This window comes from Procambarus clarkii, chromosome 45 (genome assembly GCF_040958095.1).
Source record: "Procambarus clarkii isolate CNS0578487 chromosome 45, FALCON_Pclarkii_2.0, whole genome shotgun sequence".
NCBI lineage: Eukaryota > Metazoa > Arthropoda > Malacostraca > Decapoda > Cambaridae > Procambarus > Procambarus clarkii.
In genome coordinates this window covers 18,506,659-18,530,094 of record NC_091194.1, presented here as the reverse complement: position 1 = coordinate 18,530,094, position 23,436 = coordinate 18,506,659, and the positions used below count along the sequence as shown (strand labels likewise).

Genomic DNA, 23,436 nt, shown 5'->3' with positions numbered 1-23,436 from the left:
AAGAAAGCAATTTTTTAGTTCATTCTAGTCCACAGACTATTGTTTTAAAGATTAATTATTAATATTATTCGTGGGTGAATTTAATTTTGGTAATGTGGCAGTGTAACTCATTTTCTAGTAGAGATTCCACAAACACAATTTTTTAGTCGATTTAACTAAGGTATTTGATAATAATTATGTTTAATATTTATTTAGTATATAATAGCAACTCTTTTCTTGCATATTATTTTAAGGGTTAATAAATGAGGTCAGAAATTTCCAACATAATTCTGGGTGGAAGAAACAAAGGTCGCAGTCCACTGTTTACGACTGGCAAACACATCACTGCTCCTTCAGAATTACTATAATATTGTTTTAGTTTGAATTTCCACTCTTGTGTGGCAGTTCTTACAGAACAGATTTTCCAGTACTGGACATTGCAGGTGTTAAGAGGTCTTTGGGAGACTTCATTTCCTGCTAGGTCCAAAGGAACTAGTTTTCTTACTGTCTTGGAACTAGTGATGTCTCTGAACTTTACTTTCACTCTTCTCAAGACACCCTGGCTGTCTGGATTTACAGAGACTATATGGCCTAGAGGCCACTCTGAGTGTGGACCATCACTGTCCACCAGAACAACATTGCCAGATTGTGATTGAATTCTATTGTAAGGATTGTGGGTCCCATGGTGATACTCCCTCAGAACTGTTAGGTACTCTCGGGTCCAAACTTCATTCCACCGACTAATTATTTTGGACAGATGTTTGTAGCTATGAACCAGGTCATTCTCTCTGACATCCCAGTTCCTCTTCAGTGAGAGACACTATAGGAGTTAGAGGTCCTCCATACATCAGATGAAACGGACTAAATGGCTCGTGCTGCGAGTTATCATTAGAGAGGAAGATCAGTGGGCGGTTATTGACCCAAGATTAAATTTCCGTGACAATGGTGTAACTCCTGGAGATCAATTTTTTGGTGGTGTAAAGTTTTCTTAGGACAGCATTCACTGTCTCCGCCATCCACTCCTAGAAGCCGCCGTGCCATGGTGCTCTGGGAGGTATAAATTTCAAGTGGCACTGCTGTTAGTTCAGGGCAGTGCATTCAACTGGGTGGTTCCAGACCTCCCTCAGGCATGCTTCCCCTGCCACCAAGTTGTAGCCGTGTCTGATATCATCAACTTGGGGCAGGATCGATGGGCAGCAAACCTGCAAAAGGCCTGGACGAATGCTGCTGCACTTATATCAGGAATCACTTCTAAGTGCACTCCTCTTGTAGTGGCACAGGTAAATAGGCAAATGTATGCCTTGACAGGGATTTTGCACCTAGTGCCTGTCAGTTATGGCTCCTGTGTAGTCTACACCAGTGGTCTCAAAAGGAGATGGGTGGATAACTCGTTCCCTTGGGAGTGGTGGAGGTCCTGGGTAAGGACACACCAGAGCAATGTGCCTCTGGCAGACTACACAGGATTTAAGAATTGACTTCCCAGTCTGGCGACTGATGCAGCCAGTACTGTTGTCTTAATGTGGTGAGGGGTGTCTAGTACTCCACTATGTAGGGTGCAGCGTCTGCGTACATATAATACAATCAACCTGCTTACCCAGTGGTCGCGGGGGGAGACAATACGAATGTTTTACTTCTAAGTCAACATTTGCGTGTTGCATGTGTCCCTTGCAATGCAATTTTGTTTATTGTCTGAGTCAATCCAGAGACCCAGATCATTATTGGTTTTAAAAGGAAGGTTTTGAAATTCCTTCCCGTAGGTTGAGGTTTGGGCTTGCTTTACCCATTATTTTAGAGCACTAGGGAATTCGTGTTTAATTTCTTTTTTATTTAAGGAGTCAAACACCCTTTGAGTGACTGATAATTTGTTGAGTACAGAGTACTGAGTTGGATCAATACAACCCCTGCAGGCTGTATTGTTCCTGTGGTCACCCCTGCAGGTTGTATTGTTCCTGTGGTCACCCCTGCAGGTTGTATTGCTCCTGTGGTCACCCCTGCAGGCTGTATTGTTCCTGTGGTCACCCCTGCAGGCTGTATTGTTCCTGTGGTCACCCCTGCAGGCTGTATTGTTCCTGTGGTCACCCCTGCAGGCTGTATTGTTCCTGTGGTCACCCCTGCAGGTTGTATTGCTCCTGTGGTCACCCCTGCAGGCTGTATTGTTCCTGTGGTCACCCCTGCAGGCTGTATTGTTCCTGTGGTCACCCCTGCAGGTTGTATTGCTCCTGTGGTCACCCCTGCAGGTTGTATTGTTCCTGTGGTCACCCCTGCAGGCTGTATTGTTCCTGTGGTCACCCCTGCAGGTTGTATTGCTCCTGTGGTCACCCCTGCAGGCTGCATTGTTCCTGTGGTCACCCCTGCAGGCTGTATTGTTCCTGTGGTCACCCCTGCAGGTTGTATTGCTCCTGTGGTCACCCCTGCAGGTTGTATTGTTCCTGTGGTCACCCCTGCAGGCTGTATTGTTCCTGTGGTCACCCCTGCAGGCTGTATTGCTCCTGTGGTCACCCCTGCTGGCTGTATTGCTCCTGTGGTCACACCTGCAGGTTGTATTGCTCCTGTGGTCACACCTGCAGGTTGTATTGTTCCTGTGGTCACACCTGCAGGTTGTATTGCTCCTGTGGTCACACCTGCAGGCTGTATTGCTCCTGTGGTCACCCCTGCAGGCTGTATTGCTCCTGTGGTCACACCTGCAGGCTGTATTGCTCCTGTGGTCACCCCTGCAGGTTGTATTGTTCCTGTGGTCACCCCTGCAGGCTGTATTGCTCCTGTGGTTACCCCTGCAGGCTGTATTGCTCCTGTGGTCACCCCTGCAGGCTGTATTGTTCCTGTGGTCACCCCTGCAGGCTGTATTGCTCCTGTGGTTACCCCTGCAGGCTGTATTGCTCCTGTGGTCACCCCTGCAGGCTGTATTGCTCCTGTGGTCACCCCTGCAGGCTGTATTGCTCCTGTGGTCACCCCTGCAGGCTGTATTGCTCCTGTGGTCACCCCTGCAGGCTGTAATGCTTCTCTGGTCTCGTTACAAACTGCGCTTTACAAACGCATGCGTAAGTAGCAGAAAACAAAATGTAAACAATATGTTAAATACAGTACAGGAACATATAATAATAAGAACAATAAAAACATATTTCTAAGAAATACATAATATTATCGGTCTGAGATGGAGACTATGTAAGCACACGAAGGGTGTGTCCTGCCTTCTCTCTCACTCTGTAGTTCATCATATACATTTCTTAATTGTGCCTAAATAATTTACAAGACATAAGTAACGTGCATATTTAACTTACAGAAAATCAGTACAGTTTTCGATGTGACGGGAATGACTGAGTAAAGTTACTGCAACAACGTGCAATACAAGTTTTGAAATTAACGGAAAATACTGCAGTTATATTTCACGACAATTCCTTCCACTCATTGACAGTAAAATCTATTGCCACGATTTCCAACAAGTTGTGTGTTAATTTACAAAGGTACAAAAATCACCGTAATATGCAAATGAATAACAGATAACCAACAAAAATATAAACATAACATTTCAAGAAATTCTTCATCGTGTTGGCGGGAAAAGACTGCGGACCTGGCGGCGTCAACCCACGAGCAGCGTCACTATGGGGGGGCCACCCTGAGGCGCCTGTGGGCACGCCCCTGGGGAAGGAGAGGTTCTGAGGGGCGTAACGAGGGTGGACTCCCATCCCAGGGAGCGTCAGGAGAAAGGGAAGAGACGGAAGAGGAAGGTGGTAGAGCCTCCCCGCCTGCTGGAGACGCCGACGATGACCCAACTGACAATATGACGACGGAGTGGCAGCAGATCAGAGAACAGCTGCTCACCCCGAACACCAACCGACTCAGGGTACGTAACATCGGCCAAACAATTATGTAAACATCTTTACATACATTTTTTAATAATAAAAATAACAACATATAATCAATAACATTTATATAACAATAATAATGAGTAAATCTACTGGAGCTCGTAGGTGACTCGAACCAGTGGTTATGTGGACCAGTTGATTGATACATCACCTTAGTGTGATTTCTCTGTGTAAGTAATAACTTTTAATTATAATAGTTATTATTATTGCTACTTTTATTGTCTTTTTATTATCGATGTTAGTATTTTCATATATCTTTACAATTTTAATAGTTTTACTTGTGTTATCATGCTGCTTTAATCACTGTATATGTATGTGTGTGTGAAAATGTGTGTGTTTGTATGTGCGCCAGGCTGTGCCCGTCTGTATTCAGCATTTCTGTTTGCTTATCTGCCTCTGTATATCTGTCTGCCTGTCAATGTGGGTCTTGTCTGGCTGTGTGTCTGTCTGCTTCCGTCTGCCAGACGGTTCTCTGCCTGCCGCTGACAGACACCGTCTATAATCGCTGGTGAGCCAGTAAATCTGTAAACAGCGCGAGCAAGCTGACCAACACAACATCTAAGGTGCGTGCGTGTTGGGCTCGGTCATGTGCACACGACACACACACACACACGCCAGGCCGCACACACACACAAACACACACACATACATACGGTCGCCTTAGAACAGTGAGTCACGTCGCTACACCTAGGTATTTACTCAGTTGTTAAAACACTACGTACAGAGTGGTTTGTGTGTGTATTCACCTAGTTGTGCTTGCGGGGGTTGAGCTCTGATCTTTCGGCCCGCCTTTCAACTGCCAATCAATTAACTGTTACTAACTACTATTTTTTTCACACACATACATACCCCTCAGGAAGCAGTTCATAACAGCTGTCTAACTCCCAGGTACCTATTTACTGCTAGGTAACAGGGGCATCAGGGTGAAAGAAACTCTGCCCATTGTTTCTCGCCGGCGCCGGGAATCGAACCCAGGCCACAGGATTACGTGTACTGCGTGCTGTCCACACAGCCACCGCTGTGTAGACAGCGTGCGCCCACACACCGATGTGTGTACTCACCTGTTTGTGCTTGCAAGATCGAGCATTGACTCTTGAATCCCGCCTTCCGAATCATCGGGTGTTTGCAGCAATGACTCCTGTCCCATTTCCCTATCATATCTAGTTTTAAAAGTATGAATAGAGTTTGCTTCCACAACCTGCACCTTAAGTGCATTCCATTTTTCCACTACTCTCACGCTAAAAGAAAACTTCCTAACATCTCTGTGACTCATCTGAGTTTCCAGCTTCCATCCATGTCCCCTCGTTCTGTTACTATTCCGTGTGAACATTTCGTCTATGTCCACTCTGTCAATCATCCTAAGTATTTTATACGTTCCTATCATATCCCTCCTCTCCCTTCTTTGTAGTGTCGTAAGGCACAGTTCCTTCAGGCGTCCCCTCATAACGCTGGGACGAGTCTTGTTGCAAACTTCTAAACCTTTTCCAGTTTCCTTATGTGTTTCTTCAGGTGGGGACTCCATGATGGCGCGTCATACTCTAACACTGGCCTCACGTAGGCAGTGTAAAGCGCCCTAAATGCCTCCTCACTTAGGTTTCTGAATGATGTTCTAACTTTTGCCAATGTAGAGTATGTTGCTGTTGATATCCTATTTATATGTGCCTCAGGAGATAGATTAGGTGTTACGTCCACACCCAGGTCTCTTTCTCGAGTCGTCACAGGTAGGCAGTTCCCCTTCATTGTGTACTGTCTCTTTGGTCGCCTATCACCTAGTCCCATTTCCATAACTTTACACTTGCTCGTGTTGAACTCCAGTAGCCATTTCTCTGACCATCTCTGCAACCTGTTCAAGTCCTCTTGGAGGATCCTGCAATCCTCATCTGTCACAACTCTTCTCATCAACTTTGCGTCATCCGCGAACATCGACATGTAGGACTCTACTCCTGTAAACATGTCATTAACGTATATTAGAAATAGAATTGGTCCCAACACCGATCCTTGAGGTACTCCACTCGTTACTGTTCGCCAGTCCGACTTCTCGCCCCTTACCGTTACTCTCGGGCTCCTTCTTGTTAGGTAGTGTATGTGTGTGCACAACTACTTACCTAGTTGTGCAAGCGGGGGTTGAGCTCTGGCTCTTTGGTTCCGCCTTTCAACTGTCAATCAACTAATGTACAGATTCCTGAGCCTACTGGGCTCTATCATATCTACACTTGAAACTGTGTATGGAGTCAGCCTCCACCACATCACTGCCTAATGCATTCCATTTGTCTACTACTCTGACACTGAAAAAATTCTTTCTAATGTCTCTATGGCTCATTTGGGTACTAAGTTTCCACCTGTGTCCCCTTGTTCGTGTCCCACCCGTGCTGAAGAGTTTGTCTTTGTCCACCCTGTCAATTCCCCTGAGAATTTTGTAGGTGGTTATCATGTCTCCCCTTACTCTTCAGTTTTCCAGGGATGTGAGGTTCAGCTCCTTTAGCCTTTCCTCGTAGCTCATACCTCTCAGTTCTGGGACGAGTCTGATGGCATACCACTGAATCTTCTCTAATTGTGTCTTGTATTTAACTAGATATGGACTCCAGGCAGGAGCTGCATATTCCAGGATTGGTCTGACATAAGTGGTATACAGGGTCCTGAACGATTCCTTACACAAGTTTCTAAAGACAGTTCTTATGTTGGCCAACCTAGCATATGCTGCTGATGATATCCTTTTGATGTGGGCCTCTGAGGACAGGTTCGGTGTGATATCGACCCCCAGATCTTTCTCTCTATTTGACTCTTGTAGGATTTCACCTCCCAGATGATACCTTGTGTTCAGCCTTCTGCTCCCTTCGTCTAATTTCATTACTTTACACTTTCCTGAGTTGAACTTTAGTAGCCATTTTCTAGACCATTCTTCCAGTTTGTCCAGGTCATCCTGTAGTCTATGTCTATCTTCATCTGTTTTTATTCTTCTCATAATTTTTGCATCATCAGCAAACATTGAGCGGAATGAGTCTATACCCTCCGGAAGATCATTTACATATATTAGAAACAAGATGGGTCCAAGTACAGAGCCCTGTGGGACTCCGCTGGTGACATCTCGCCACTCTGATATCTCCCCCCTCACAGTTACTCGCTGTTTCCTGTTGCTTAGATACTCCCTTATCCACTGGAGCACCTTACCTTTTATTCCTGCCTGTTGCTCCAACTTTTGTAACAGCATTTTATGGGGTACTGTGTCAAAGACTTTCTTACAGTCCAAGAAAATGCAATCTGCCCACCCTTCACTTTCTTGCCTAATTTTTGTTGCTTAGTCATAGAATTTTATTAAGCCTATGAGGCACGATTTACCACTTCTGAACCCATGCTGGTGGTGCGTTACAAATCAATTTCCCTCCAGATGCTCTACGAGCCTTTTCCTCACGATTTTCTCCAATACCTTGTATGGTACACAAGTTAGGGAAACTGGCCTATAGTTCAGTGCTTCTTGCCTGTCACCCTTTTTGTATATTGGGACTACATTAGCTGTCTTCCAACTTTCCGGTAGGTCTTCTGTTTCCAGTGACCTGTTATCCACCATAGAGAGTGGCACACTTAGTGCCTCTGCACCTTCTTTTAGTATCCACGGTGAGATTCTATCAGGCCCAACAGCCTTTGTCACATTCAGTTCCAACAGATTCTTGTTGACCTCATCACTGGTGAGGTCAAATTCTTCCAAGGTTGCTTGGTTTGCCTCATTTAGTGCAGGGGCTTTTCTCCTTGTTCATATTTTCCCCTTCGGTAATTTTGCATTTACCCTTCCGATCCCTTCCTTGGATAAGTTATCCCTACCTCGTAGGGAGGCCTCGTAGCCTGGTGGATAGCGCGCAGGATTCGTAATTCTGTGGCGCGGGTTCGATTCCCGCACGAGGCAGAAACAAATGGGCAAAGTTTCTTTCACCCTGAATGCCCCTGTTACCTAGCAGTAAATAGGTACCTGGGAGTTAGTCAGCTGTCACGGGCTGCTTCCTGGGGGTGGAGGCCTGGTCGAGGACCGGGCCACGGGGACACTAAAGCCCCGAAATCATCTCAAGATAACCTCAAGATATACCTCCACCAAATACTCAAATATCAATACACTGTGGTCACTTGTTCCTATGGAAGCTTCAAATTTGACTTCCTTTATATCTGATTCATTCAAGGTGAATATCAGGTCGTCTCTAGCTGGTTCATCATTGTCTCTCACTCTTGTGGGTTCTCTGACATGCTGGCTCAGAAAGTTCCTTGTTGCACTTCCAAGAGTTTAGCTCTCTATGTATCTGCACCTCCATGTGGGTCCCCATTCTCCCAGTCTATCTTTCCATGGTTGAAATCACCCATGATTAAGAGTCTTGAGCCACTCCTGCAGGCAACTGAAGCTGCTCTCTCTATTATATTAATGGTTGTCATGTTGTTCCTATCAAACTCCTGTCTGGGTCTTCTGTTGTTTAGGGGAGGGTTGTAAATGACCGCAACTATTACGCAACAACTCTGTGTGTGTACTTACCTAATTGTGCTTGCGGGGGTTGAGCTCTGGCTCTTTGGTCCCGCCTCTCAACCGTCAATCAACTGGTGTACAGATTCCTGAGCCTATTGGGCTCTATCATATCTACATTTGAAACTGTGAATGGAGTCAGCCTCCACCACATCACTTCCTAATGCATTCCATTTGCTAACTACTCTGACACTGAAAAAGTTCTTTCTAACGTCTCTGTGGCTCATTTGGGTACTCAGCTTCCACCTGTGTCCCCTTGTTCGCGTCCCACCAGTGTTGAAAAGTTCGTCCTTGTTTACCCGGTCGATTCCCCTGAGGATTTTGTAGGTTGTGATCATGTCCCCCCTTACTCTTCTGTCTTCCAGTGTCGTGAGGTGCATTTCCCGCAGCCTTTCCTCATAACTCATGCCTCTTAGTTCTGGGACTAGTCTAGTAGCATACCTTTGGACTTTTTCCAGCTTCGTCTTGTGCTTGACAAGGTACGGGCTCCATGCTGGGGCCGCATACTCCAGGATTGGTCTTACATATGTGGTGTACAAGATTCTGAATGATTCCTTACACAGGTTCCTGAACGCCGTTCTGATGTTAGCCAGCCTCGCATATGCCGCAGACGTTATTCTCTTTATGTGGGCTTCAGGAGACAGGTTTGGTGTGATATCAACTCCTAGATCTTTCTCTCTGTCTGTTTCATTAAGTACTTCATCTCCTATTCTGTATCCTGTGCCTGGCCTCCTGTTTCCACTGCCTAGTTTCATTACTTTGCATTTACTCGGGTTGAACTTCAACAGCCATTTGTTGGACCATTCACTCAGTCTATCCAGGTCATCTTGTAGCCTCCTACTATCATCCTCTGTTTCAATCCTCCTCATAATTTTTGCATCGTCGGCAAACATTGAGAGGAACGAATCTATACCCTCTGGGAGATCATTTACATATACCAGAAACAGTATAGGTCCAAGGACTGACCCCTGCGGGACTCCACTTGTGACGTCTCGCCAATCTGAGACCTCACCCCTCACACAGACTCGTTGTCTCCTGTTGCTTAGGTATTCCTCTATCCACCGGAGTACCTTCCCTCTCACTCCAGCCTGCATCTCCAACTTTCGCACTAGCCTCTTGTGTGGCACTGTATCAAAGGCTTTCTGACAATCCAAAAATATGCAGTCTGCCCACCCTTCTCTTTCTTGCCTTATTTTTGTTGCCTGGTCGTAGAATTCAAGTAACCCTGTGAGGCAGGACCTGCCATCCCTGAACCCATGTTGATGCTGTGTTACAAAGTTCCTTCGCTCCAGATGCTCCACTAGTTTTTTTCGCACAATCTTCTCCATCAGCTTGCATGGTATGCAGGTTAGGGACACTGGCCTGTAGTTCAGTGCCTCCTGTCTATCCCCTTTCTTGTATATCGGGACTACGTTAGCTGCTTTCCAAGTATCTGGCAGTTCCCCTGTTGCCAGTGATTTGTTATACACTATGGAGAGTGGTAGGCTCAGTTCTCTTGCTCCTTCCTTTAGAACCCAAGGGGAGATTCCATCTGGGCCTATAGCCTTCGTCACGTCCAACTCTAGTAAACACTTCCTCATGTGTGTGTGTGTGTGTGTGTGTGTGTGTGTGTGTGTGTGTGTGTGTGTGTGTGTGTGTGTGTGTGTGTGTGTGCGTGTGTGCGTGTGTGCGTGTGTGTGCGTGTGTGTGCGTGTGTGTGTGTGTGTGTGTGTGTGTGTGTGTGTGTACCTACAAGGGGAATAACTCAACCTTCTAGACCTAGCCTCGTATAGGGTCTATTCACGATTAGTTTGACTGTATATGTCTATAAGGCCTATAGCATCTAGCTTTGGCACTTACCCTCCACCTGATCTCTGGTTTCGTGCTCTCTAATTCACTTTTAGATCACTGAAGATTTATCACCCTGAAATATCAAGTATGTCGTAATCATGTTTCCTCAATTTCCTGCAGTGTCGTAAGGCTAAGAATTATGTATGATCTTAACGTTAAGAATTATGTTAAAATGATGTTGGAATTATAAACATCCAGGATGCTTGGTTCCAGAATTTAAATTTTGATTCAAATTATTTATACAATTGACGAGTGGTGGCGCTGCATATTCCATAATCGGTCCAACGTATGTTGTTGGAAGAATTGTGAATTACAGTATTTAATTTTCTTAATTTTAGTCGTGTAGCAGTGTGTGTGTTTCCAGGTCCTTTGTTCGATCCCCAGAGGTGCTTCTCTGTATATTGGTATAGAGTGTGGACACATATATTTCTTATATATTTGTTTCTATATTTCTTGTTTATTAATTTTGCTACTTACTGAACTGATCATGAGCATATGACGCCTGGCTGCCCTCAGTCGTGTCCTGTACCTCACCTTCTCTCACCTCCCCCTCATCTCCCCTCACTCATGTCCAGCCCCCCCCCCACTCCCCCCCCCCTCACATCCTCCCTCCCTCATATTCCTCCACCAATCTCTCTGAAAATGTGAGTGAGTTTGCGTAGCGAGGAAAATGATGTTTACAAGGCCGCTGGTAATGGGTCGTCTGGTCTGTGTATTGGTTAGGGAGGGGGGGGGGGGCTTGACTCCCCCCCCCCCCCCCTCTTGCTCACCTGGCCGGACTTGCTGGGTCGAGCGTCAGCTCCCAGGCCCCGCCTGCCCACCATTTTGTTGTGAAATGTAATGACTCAGCTCTGTCGTTTTTCTTCTATTTACATTTAAGTTCTGCATTGTGTTAAAACCACTTCCTCGTCTAACTCAGTTTAATATTACTTGTAATATTGGAAAGGTTCTTTCCTGACATTTTTTACTCTAATTGTCATCTATATTATATTGTTCTGCCGATTTTAGCTTTGAACATTGATTCTTTTGAACTTTCTTTGGAATCTTCGATGTCACGATCATGTCCCACATACATCTCTTCTTGAGTGCAATAAGACTCATTTCTTTCAATCATTCCTCTCAACTCAGGAACGAGACTAATTACATATTTTTCAACATTTCCAGTTTCGTTTCGTGTGTTTCACCTTTGGGTTCTATATGAGAGCTGCATACATGAAAGTGGGTCCCACGTAGGTGTCATATATTTATCCGAGATCGTGACGTGATGAGGGCCTGGCGGAGGGTGGCAGGTGTGGCCGACGCCGCCAGAGCCACATATATAATATGTGACTCAGTCATTAGAGTTGTGATCGCGTGTAAATCCAATTTGTTTTCTCATTGTGCGATGGAGGAGTCTGAGTCCCTTTAATGTGTGAGTGTGCTTGTCTCTGAGGTGTGCTTGCAGGGTTGAACATTAGCTCTCTAGTCCCGCCTTTCGTGCTTCTTGTAAGCTAATACAATGACTTCCATGGTTCACGCTTCACGGCGCGTTTCCTATTGCAAGCTGTTTGTTGCATTCGCCTCTATACTATCTTCTTGCAGACACTTCCATTCACTTGTGAGTCGTACCTTAAAGACTTCCTTGGAGATCTCTCTGCGCCTCGCCTTGGTTTACAGGTACCCCGGGTATCCACCTGGGTACTCACCTAATTGTGAGGAGATAAGAAGCCTCAAAGAGAACAATACTCAGACTCAGCATCATATAATCATACCAAAAGAAGATGGGAAATGTATCAATGGAAGGGACTGCCACTGTACATGCAACATTTACAGAAATGATTAGAAAGAGTTTAGAAGCAACGTCCACAGTGAAGAAAGTAGCCATGAAAGCAGCTACCTCACAGAAAGCAGCAAGGTGCACTAGTCACCTGCTGGAGAGGAAAATATCAGTGGTAGCAGTGGGCATTAAAGAACAGGAAGGCTCCAGAAAGACAGAATGAAATTATAAGGACAGTGTGGCAGCGAGAGATCCTAAAGGGGTTACAGATGGAAAGGGCTGGACAAAGCATAGAGAAGGTTTTCACGCCTGGCTGGTACAACAAGGGCAGAGATCGCCTGATAAAGATTGTGTTTACAAATAAGACCACGAAGGAGGAAATTCTAGCAAGGAAGAGCCGGCTGTTAAATGTGAGAGAATACAAGAAAGTATTCTTCCAGAGGGACACGACGAGGGAAGAGAGAGCAATGGAAGCAGACGGAAGGAAGAAGTGCAGGGAGAGAGGAGAGAACCAAGTAAATCAAAACCCCCAACACAAAAGTCCTAGAGGGGAGTGGGGAACTCCTGACCAGCACCCCAGTAACCCCCAGAGGAGAGGACAACACCTCCCACCCGCCTTCCTATATAACCCCTCCTTACCTGAACCCTCCCTGTCAACATTCAAATACTCATTCAACCCTCCCCCCCTCACCCATACCCTCCCTATCCCCCCTTCCCTACACCCCATACCACCCCTGTCCCTCTGCTTTCCCTCACCCAATATCCTCCTTGTCCCTCCACCCCTCCCTCACCTCATACCCCTCCCAGTCCCCACTTCCCCTGACCCCCTAACCCTCACCCCAGAATCCTCTGAGACCCCTGTTAACCAACTAACAAATTTCCACGTCTATTGAACGACTTCCTCCATCAGTAGAAAGACCATCAAGAAGAGAAAACAGGAATGGACAGGAGAAAGTGAGCTTCAAGGCAATGTATACAAACATAGATGGAATTACAAATAAATCAAGTGAACTTAGAATATGGGCACAAGAAGAAAACCCAGACATAATACCACTAACGGAAACAAAGCTAACGAAAACCATAACAAATGTAGTGTTTCCACAGGACTACTATGTAATAAGGAAAGAGAGGGAAGGAAGAGGTGGAGGTTGAGTAGCTCTGCTGATAAGAAAAGACTGGAGTTTTGAGGAGATGGTTATTCGGGGCTGTGAAGGTTTCAGTGACTATATAACAGGTACCATAGCAATTTGAGGGTAAAAACTTATAGTAGTAGTCATATATACCCCCCCCCCCCCCCACCTAATGACAGAAGACCCAGAAAGGAATATGACAGAAACAACATGGCTACCATTAATATAAAAGAAAGAGCGGCTTCTGTCGCTAGCAGGAACGGATCCAGACTGCTAATCATGGAAGACTTCAACCACGGGAACATAAATCGAGAGAACTGAGACCCACATGGAGGACCAGACAAATGGAGAGCTAAGCTGCTAAACATGGCAAGAAACTTTCTAAGCCAACACATTAAGGGACCGACAAGAATGAGAGGAGAAGACGAACCAGCAATGCTTGATCTGATATTCACCTGAATGAGTCTGGTGAATCTGGTGAACAGATTCCTGAGCCTACTGGGCTCTATCAAATCTACATTTGAAACTGTGTATGGAGTCAGCCTCCACCACATCACTGCTTAATGCATTCCATTTACTAACTACTCTGACACTGAAGAAATCGTCCTAATGTCTCTGTGGCTCATCTGTGTACTAAGTTTCCACCTGTGTCCTCTTGTTCGTGTTCTACCCGTGCTAAAGAGTTTGTCTTTGTCCACCCTGTCAATACCCCTGAGAATTTTGAAGGTGGTTATCATGTCTCCCCTTACTCTTCTGTTTTCCAGGGACGCGAGGTTCAGCTTCCTTAGCCTTTCCTCGTAGCTCATACCTTTCAGTTCCGGGACGAGCCTGGTGGCATACCTCTGAATCTTCTCTAACTTTGTCTTGTGTTTAACTAGGTATGGACTCCAGGCTGGAGCTGCATATTCCAGGATTGGTCTGACATAAGTGATATACAAGGTCCTGAACGATTCCTTACACAAGTTTCTAAAGGCAGTTCTTTTGATGGCCAATCTAGCATATGCCGCTGATGATATCCTTTTGATGTGGGCCTCTGGGGACGGGTTCGGTGTGATATCAACCCCCAGATCTTTCTATCTGACTCTCGCAGGATTTCACCTCCCAGATGGTACCTTGTGTTCAGCCTCCTGTTCCCTTCACCTAATATCATTACTTTACACTTTCCTGAGTTGAACTTTAGTCGCCATTTTCTAGACCATTCTTCCAGTTTGTCCAGGTCGTCTTGTAGTCTCTGTCTATTTTCATCTGTTCTGATTCTTCTCAAAATTTTTGCATCATCAGCAAACATTGAGAGGAATGAGTCTATACCCTCTGGAAGATAGTTTACATATATTAGAAACAAAATGGATCCAAGTACAGAGCCCTGTGGGACTCCGCTGGTGACATCTCGCCACTCTGATGTCTCCCCCTTCACCTTTACTCGCTGTTTCCTATTGCTTAAGTACTCCCTTTTCCACTGGAGCACCTTACCTTTTATTCCTGCCTGTTGCTCCAACTTTTGTAACAGCCTTTTATGGGGTACTGTGTCAAAGGCTTTCTGACAGTTCAAGAAAATGCAGTCTGCCTACCTTTCTCTTTCTTGCCAAATTTTTGTTGCTTGGTCATAGAATTCTAGTAAACCTGTGAGGCACGATTTACCATCTCTGAACCCATGTTGGTGGTGCGTTACAAAGTTATTTCCCTCCAGATGCTCCACGAGCCTTTTCCTCACGATCTTCTTCATCACCTTGCATGGTATACAAGTTAGGAAAGCTGGCCTGTAGTCCAGTGCCTCTTGCCTGTCACCTTTTTTGTATATTGGGACTACATTAGCTGTCTTCCAGCTTTCCTGTAGGTCTCCGGTTTCCAGTGTTATACACCATAGAGAGTGGCACACTTAGTGCTTCTGCACCTTCCTTTAGTATCCACAGTGAGATTCTGTCAGGCCCAACAGCCTTTGTCACATTCAGCTTCAACAGATTCCTTTTGGCCTCATCACTGGTGAGGTCAAATTCCTCCAAGGTTACTTGGTTTGCCTCTTCCTTATTTAGTGCACGTGCTTCTCATTGTTCTATTGTGAAGACCTCCTGGAATCTCTTGTTGAGTTCTTCACACACCTTGTCATTCTCTGTGTATCTGTTCTCCCCTTTTCTCAGTTTCATCACTTGTTCCTTCACTGTTGCTTTCCTCCTGATGTGGCTGTGGAGCAGTTTTGGTTGGGTCTTGGCTTTATTCGCAATGTCATTTTCCTACTGTCTCTCTGCTTCTCTCCTCACTCTGAGGTACTCATTTCTGGCCCTCTGGTATCTCTCCCTGCTCTCTGGTGTTCTGTTATTCCTGTAGTTTCGCCATGTTCTTGTTCTCAATTGGTTCGCTGCTGCACATTCCTGGTTAAACCATGGATTCTTCTGTTGCTTTTTATTTTTCTCCTTTTGGGCCGAGATAAACTTATCTGCAGCTTCCTGGCACTTCTAGGTGACATAATCCATCATATTCTGTGCAGTCTTCGCTCTGAGTTCTGTTTCCCATGGTATTCCCATTAGGAAGTTCCTCATCTTGTCATATTTTCCTCTTCGGTAATTCAGTCTTTTCCCTTCCAATCCCTTCCTTGGATATGTTATCCCTACCTCCACCAGACACTCAAATGTCAATACATTGTGATCACTCTTTCCCATGCTGGTTTCAAATTAGACTTTCCTTACTTCTGACTCACTCAAAGTGAATATCAGGTCGAGTCTAGCTGGTTCGTCATTGCCTCTCATTCTTGTGGGTTCCCTGACATGTTGGCTCAGAAAGTTCTTTGTTGCCACTTCCAAGAGTTTAGCTCTCCATGTTTCTGCACCTACATGTGGGTCCCCATTCTCCCAGTCTATCTTTCCATGGTTCAAATCGCTCATGATTAAGAGTCTTGAGCCATTCCTGTCGGCAATGGTGTGTGTGTGTGTGTGTGTGTGTGTGTGTGTGTGTGTGTGTGTGTGTGTGTGTGTGTGCGTGCGTGTGTGCGTGCGTGCGTGCGTGCGTGCGTGCGTGTGTGTGTGTCTAAGTTTTACTCTTCCAGCATCTAGGCTACCCATCACTACACCACACAACCATCACCAAGCAATACCATTACTACTCCACACCACACCACACAACCACCACACCACTACCACACCACACCACCACCACACCACCGGCCTCACCACCACCCTCTTCATCTCAACAGAGGTTGGCGGCGGTGACTGACCTAATGGAATCTCTCTCCGAATCGCTTTTGCAGACTCAAGGCATCACCTGCCCATCCTGCAAAGGTACGTCAAGCCCCTCACCTGCCCTTAATTGTTGCCCACCAGCTGCAGCGTCAGCAGTAAACTTGTGCTGCCTGTTACTTTACACCTGATAGTGTTATCTGCTTAATATCTGCTGCTTATTGTTGTGTGCCTCATATGTAGTGTTTATTGCTAAGGGTTTGTTCTCTGTGTTTCATTACCTTTTATCTGGTGTTGATCGACCTTATACCTGCATTGATTGACCTTACACTTACAGTGACTGACATTATTCATAAATTGATTGACCTTACATCTGCATTTATTCACTTTATACCTGCATTGATTCACCTGATATTTGTTTCGTTAACATTATGCTAAACGATTGCAATAATTATTCAATAATTGTTTTATGTCTTTGATTAGAATATAGATGTTAATGGGATGTTGAAATACATTTATTGTATTAATGTAGAGAGGTTAGCGTCGGCTAACTGGCCACTCAGCGCAGGTATGATGGCCCTGTCACGCAAGAGCCTAAGGACTATCAACGTTGGGCCTAAGGCCTATCAACCACAGGGAATTTAGTAAGACTACCACAATAGTTTACTGATCAACCTTCAATATACAGTAGTCCTCAACATAGTCGAGGGCTGAAGTCAATCATGGGATGTATACGTCAAGTATATTAATGTATAGTTGATTATTCCAATGTGGTGCCCTCAGGGACTCTACAGAGGATCTTCTAAAGAACGTTCACTTTCTTTCATATTTCTCTGTGGATTTTCCGCATAAAATGATCAGTGTTTTGTGATCGTCAATTGCATATACTATATATATATATATATATATATATATATATATATATATATATATATATATATATATATATATATATATATATATATATATATATGACCGAAAAGGTAAGTTTATTCATTCCAACACGAATTTTCTCAATATTTCTTATGTTTCTCTTCACTGTCGGTGGTAATGAAAATATCAATTCTCCAAAATTCATTTTTATTTATGATCTGACGCCTAAACGCGTTTCTTAATGGCTTATTACATTTTCAAAGACTTAATTGGGTGAGGTGATATGGTACAAAAGTTTTGGGTGAGGTGAACAAACTTGTGACAAACACAAGACAGAACACGAAACAATGGGTATAAGTTGGGTATGAGAACATAAGAATGGAAGTAACTGCAGAAGGCCTATTGGCCCATACCTCCTCTTGCTGCTTATATGATGGTTCGGGGTCTTGAAGTGGGTAGAATATAGTTGTGCATTAATTGGCTGTTGATTGCTGGTGTTGCCTTTTTGATGTGTAGTGCCTCGCTGATGTCGAGCCACCTGCTATCGTTGTATCTATCGATGATTTCTGTGTTGTTTGTTAAGATTTCTCTGGTGATGGTCTAGTTGTGGGAAGAGATTATATGTTCCTTAATGGAGCCCTGTTGTTTATGCATTGTTAATCGCCTAGAAAGAGACGTTGTTGTCTTGCCTATATACTGAGTTCTTTGGGGCTTACAGTCCCCAAGTGGGCATTTAAAGGCATAGACGACGTTGGTCTCCTTCAAGGCGTTCTGCTTGGTGTCTGGAGAGTTTTTCATGAGTAGGTTGGCCGTTTTTTTGGTTTATAGTAAATTGTCAATTGTATTTTCTGATTTTTGTCTGTAGGGATAACGTTCCTATCAATAGTATCTTTCAGGACCCTTTCCTCCGTTTTATGAGCCGTCGAAAAGAAGTTTCTTTAAAATAGTCTAATAGGGGGAACAGGTGTTGTGTTAGTTGACTCCCCAGAGGTTGCATGGCGTTTCACCTTTCTTTTTATGAAATCCCCTCTTCCTTCCCAGCATACCCCACTCCCCTGTCCCTTTGTCTTTCCCACCATTCTCCATTTCCCCATCCCCTCGTCCCCACCATCCCAAACTCCCCCGTCCCCTCGTCCTTCCCCACCATTACCCCCTCCCTTGTCCCCTCGTCCTCCCCACCATCTCTTACTTCCGTCTCCTCGTCATCTCCACCATTCCCCACTCCCTCGTCCGATGCCTTCCCAAATGGTCTGATGTTCACATCAGAAAATTGGGAACATCAAATGATCTGATGTTCCCATCACTGAAATATAAGAAAAACAGTTAAAAAAGGAAATGAAAATATGAAAGAATAAAAAAACTATAGTCACAAAATGAACGGTCTGGTAAAGAACACAGTTTAATTCCAATGCAATTCACACAAAATAATTAAACCAAAATGAAAATATATCAAAATCTATGAAAATTCAATTTATCAATGCAATCAAAAACATTCAAATGGAATTGTAACATATTTAGTATAGCATTAAATTTTGCCCCGAGGGGCGAGTTTATTGGGCAGCGCCACTTATCTTGTGAGTGGACACACCGCCATAGCAGAATGTACAACACTCCCCAATAGGAAGAAAACCCGCTGGGTTGTTCATCCTGTCACTTGTACCCAGACACAGCTGGGACTTGCTTAACTGTCTCAAGTGAACAGCTCCTCAAACAAGAAGATTAACATTTATCAACCCTTAAAAGCTTACGTTATCTTGCGGGTGCAAAATGGGGAAATCTTTTAAGAACAGTATCAATATTTGACAAATAGTGTTTTCCTAACTCAAACAATGTGGGGTTTATTATTCTACAGTTATTCCTAATGTCTCTCAGGTGTTCACATTCACGTAGATAGTTAGTATAGCATGTGTGTTGCTCTTACATGTAACAGATGGCACTGTTTTTCAAGAAAAGCATAGTTTTATGTCACAGGTGTGGCATCTATACTTACGAAATGAATGGTATGGTAATCAACACAGCTCAATTCCAACACAATGTCACAAAATAATTCAATAAAAAATAAAATAAATCGAGATGTATGAAAATCAAATTTATCAATGCAATCGGAAACATTGAAATGGAATTGGTGACATATTTAGGATAGCGTGCATGTTGCTGTTATGTGCAACAGATGGTGCTGTTTTTCATAAACGCATGTTTTTACCTGTCACAGGGGTGGCATCTATATAGTAGGTATATAAAAAGACGCGCCTATTCAAATGCAACGTTGTGCCAAAATTTCAAAACTATCGGTGAAGAACTTTCGGAGAGTACAGCATGTGTTGCTCTTACGTCCAACTGATGGCGCTGTTTTTCAAAAAAAGCATGTTTTTTCCTGTCACAGGTGAGGCATGTATATAGTAGGTATATAAAAACACGCGCCTATTCGAATGCAACGTTGTGACAAAATTTCAAAGCAATCGGTAAAGAGGTTTCGAAGATTATCCTCACATGAAAAACACAGTTTTTCAGAAAAAGCATGTTTAAATTACCGTCACAGACGTGACATCTATATAGTATGTATATAAAAACCTGCTCGGATGTTCCCTCCACCCAGGACAATATTTAGGACTAAAGTATACTTGCTGGTTGGCTAATAAGCACTTGGCCATAATAACCCACCAGAGGCTGATAGGCCTTAAGAACAAGACTAAACCAGAATGTAGAACAATATTTAATAAAAGGCTAATTACATAATGGTTAGACTAAAGTTAATTACAGAGCTGCACAATTATCTTGCTGCTGAGCAATGATTAACTCGTCACTTTGTGACGGCCTTCTGTAAACATCGTATCTTCTTAATGCATCGTATCTTCTGCAAACATCGTATCTTCTTAATACATCGTATCTTCTGCAAACATCGTATCTTCTTAATACATCGTATCTTCTTAATACATCGTATCTTCTGCAAACATCGTATCTTCTTAATATATCGTATCTTCTGCAAACATCGTATCTTCTTAATACATCGTATCTTCTGCAAACATCGTATCTTCTTAATACATCGTATCTTCTGCAAACATCGTATCTTCTTAATATATCGTATCTTCTGCAAACATCGTTTCTTCTTAATACATCGTATCTTCTGCAAACATCGTATCTTCTTAATACATCGTATCTTCTGCAAACATCGTATCTTTTGTATACATCGTATCTTTTCAACACATCGTATCTTTTCAACACATCGTATCTTCTTAACACATAGTATCTTCTGTAAACATCGTATCATCTGCAAACGTCGTATCTTCTGTATATATCGTATCTTTTTAACACATCGTATCTTCATAACACATCATATCTTCTGTACACATCGAATGTTATAGAAGATGTGTACAAAAGACACTGTACACATCGTATCTTAGGCTAAGGCTAGTGCTTAGGCTAAGCTAAACAGCTATGTAAAGGTGATAAAATGGTGGCAAATTGGAAAGGACGAGTATAGAGAATGGGAGCAATCATAAAAAATTGGAGGATAATTGAAAGGGTAACCAATGAAAACCGGAGCGACTGGTCGTGAGGTAATAATAATAAAAATAATATTTTATTTAGGAAAACTACATACAAAGATGCAGAGTTACAAACATCCTGATTGATTGATAGATAGAACTAGTGCATACAATACCTAAAACCACTAGTACACATAGCATTTCGGGCAAGGTGAGGTAGGGGAAAAAACCAGACTAAAACTTAAAAATAGGGAGGTGTAGGTGTAGGGAGACAACCCGTAGAGGTTCGAGCAGAGGGCAGTGACCTTCAGGGATCTGTCCGAAACGCTGCGCGTACTAGTGGCTTTACAAGAATGTAATTACTATGCTATGTATCCTCACAATCCCAATGTACCTTCTTGTATATATATAAATAAATAAATAAATTCATCAGTGTCCATAGTGTGGCCCATAAGGGCTGGGGGGCAGACTGGACCTTCACGATCTATACATGGAATTCCGGGTCAAGGTACGCGTGCCTTAGTGTTCTTTGTTCCGTCAGTTGCTGTTACTTGTAAAATGTTACTGGCACTTGTAAAGTGTTACTGGCACTTGTAAAGTGTTACTGTAACTTGTAAAGTGTTACTGACACTTGTAAAGTGTTACTGACACTTGTAAAGTGTTACTGGCACTTGTAAAGTGTTACTGTCACTTGTAAAGTGTTACTGTCACTTGTAAAGTGTTACTGACACTTGTAAAGTGTTACTGGCACTTGTAAAGTGTTACTGTCACTTGTAAAGTGTTACTGTCACTTGTAAAGTGTTACTGTCACTTGTAAAGTGTTACTGTCACTTGTAAAGTGTTACTGACACTTGTAAAGTGTTACTGACACTTGTAAAGTGTTACTGACACTTGTAAAGTGTTACTGGTACTTGTCAAGTGTTACTGGCACTTGTAAAGTGTTTGTCACTTGTAAAGTGTTACTGGCACTTGTAAAGTGCTACTGTCACTTGTAAAGTGTTACTGTCACTTGTAAAGTGTTACTATAACTTGTCAAGTGTTACTGACACTTGTAAAGTGTTACTGACACTTTTAAAGTGTTCCTGGCACTTGTAAAGTGTTGCTGTCACTTGTAAAGTGTTACTGTCACTTGTAAAGTGTTACTGTCACTTGTAAAGTGTTGCTGTCACTTATAAAGTGTTACTGTCACTTGTAAAGTGTTGCTGTCACTTGTAAAGTGTTACTGTCACTTGTAAAGTGTTGCTGTCACTTGTAAAGTGTTACTGTCACTTGTAAAGTGTTGCTGTCACTTGTAAAGTGTTACTGTCACTTGTAAAGTGTTACTGTCACTTGTAAAGTGTTACTGTCACTTGTAAAGTGTTGCTGTCACTTATAAAGTGTTACTGTCACTTGTAAAGTGTTGCTGTCACTTGTAAAGTGTTGCTGTCGCTTGTAAAGTTACTGGCACTTGTAAAGTCTTACTGGCACTTGTAAAGTGTTACTGGTACTTGTAAAGTGTTACTGTCACTTGTAAAGTGTTGCTGTCACTTGTAAAGTGTTACTGTCACTTGTCAAGTGTTACTGGCACTTGTAAAGTGTTACTGTCACTTGTAAAGTGTTACTGGTACTTGTAAACAGTGTTACTGTCACTTGTAAAGTGTTACTGGTACTAGTAAAGTTTTACTGGTACTAGTAAAGTTTTACTGACACTTGTAAAGTGTTACTGGTACTAGTAAAGTTTTACTGACACTTGTAAAGTGTTACTGGCACTTGTAAAGTGTTACTGGCACTTGTAAAGTGTTACTGGCACTTGTGAAGTGTTACTGGCACTTGTAAAGTGTTACTGGCACTTGTAAAGTGTTACTGGCACTTGTAAAGTGTTACTGGCGCTTGTACAGTGTTACTGGCACTTGTAAAGTGTTACTGGCACTTGTAAAGTGTTACTGGCACTTGTAAAGTGTTACTGGCACTTGTAAAGTGTTACTGGCACTTGTAAAGTGTTACTGGCACTTGTAAAGTGTTACTGGCACTTGTAAAGTGTTACTGGCACTTGTAAAGTGTTACTGGCACTTGTAAAGTGTTACTGTCACCTGTAAACAGTGTTACTGGCACTTGTTCACACCACTCAGTGCCACTTCCCTTCTCAAATTTGCACACAAACTCTCACTCCTCCACGGCTGGTGTTCTCTTCACCAACATCAATACACACAACAATACTTCAATACATTCCTCCCTCCCTGGCTCGGTATGTATGAGCCAATCATCACTCTCACGCCAAACTCTCCATTATCATCATCGAATAACAATTTTCACTCCGGTTAGTTGCGAGCTGGTGTGTACTCACCTATTTGTGTCTGCAGGATCGAGCATTGACTCTTGGATCCTGCCTTTTGCGCCATCGGTTGTTTACAGCAATGTCTCCTGTCTCATTTCCCTATCATACCTAGTTTTAATATTATGAATAGAGTTTGCTTCCACAACCTGTTCCTGAAGTGCATTCCATTTTCCCACTACTCTCACGCTGAAGGAAAACTTCCTAACATCTCTATGACTCATCTGAGTTTCCAGTTTCCACCCATGTCCCCTCGTTCTGTTACTCTACCGTGTGAACATTTGGTCTATTTCCACTCTGTTAATTCCCTGAGTATTTTATATGTTCCTATCAAATCCTCCCTCTCCCTTCTTTTTCTAGTGTCGTAAGGTTCAGTTCCTTCAGGTGCTCTTCATATCCCATCCCTCGTAACTCTGGGACGAGCCTCGTTGCAAACTTCTGAACCTTTTCCAGTTTCCTTATGTGTTTCTTCAGGTGGGGACTCCATGATCGTGCGGCATACTCTAAGACTGGTCTCACGTAGGCAGCGTTAAACGCCCTAAAT

The 23,436-nt window shown here is 43.5% G+C and overlaps 1 protein-coding gene across 1 annotated transcript in view; it reads left to right on the top strand.

Annotated features, from left to right (window-relative positions):
- Window positions 1-23,436, top strand: part of LOC123769734 (probable E3 ubiquitin-protein ligase HECTD2) — a 133,246-nt gene that overhangs the window by 9,530 nt on the left and 100,280 nt on the right. Inside the window, exons 2-3 of the mRNA XM_069301481.1 lie at window positions 3,260-3,820; window positions 16,241-16,325. Coding sequence (XP_069157582.1) covers window positions 3,758-3,820; window positions 16,241-16,325 — 148 coding nt within the window. The 5' untranslated portion in view covers window positions 3,260-3,757. The remainder of the gene's footprint in view (window positions 1-3,259; window positions 3,821-16,240; window positions 16,326-23,436) is intronic.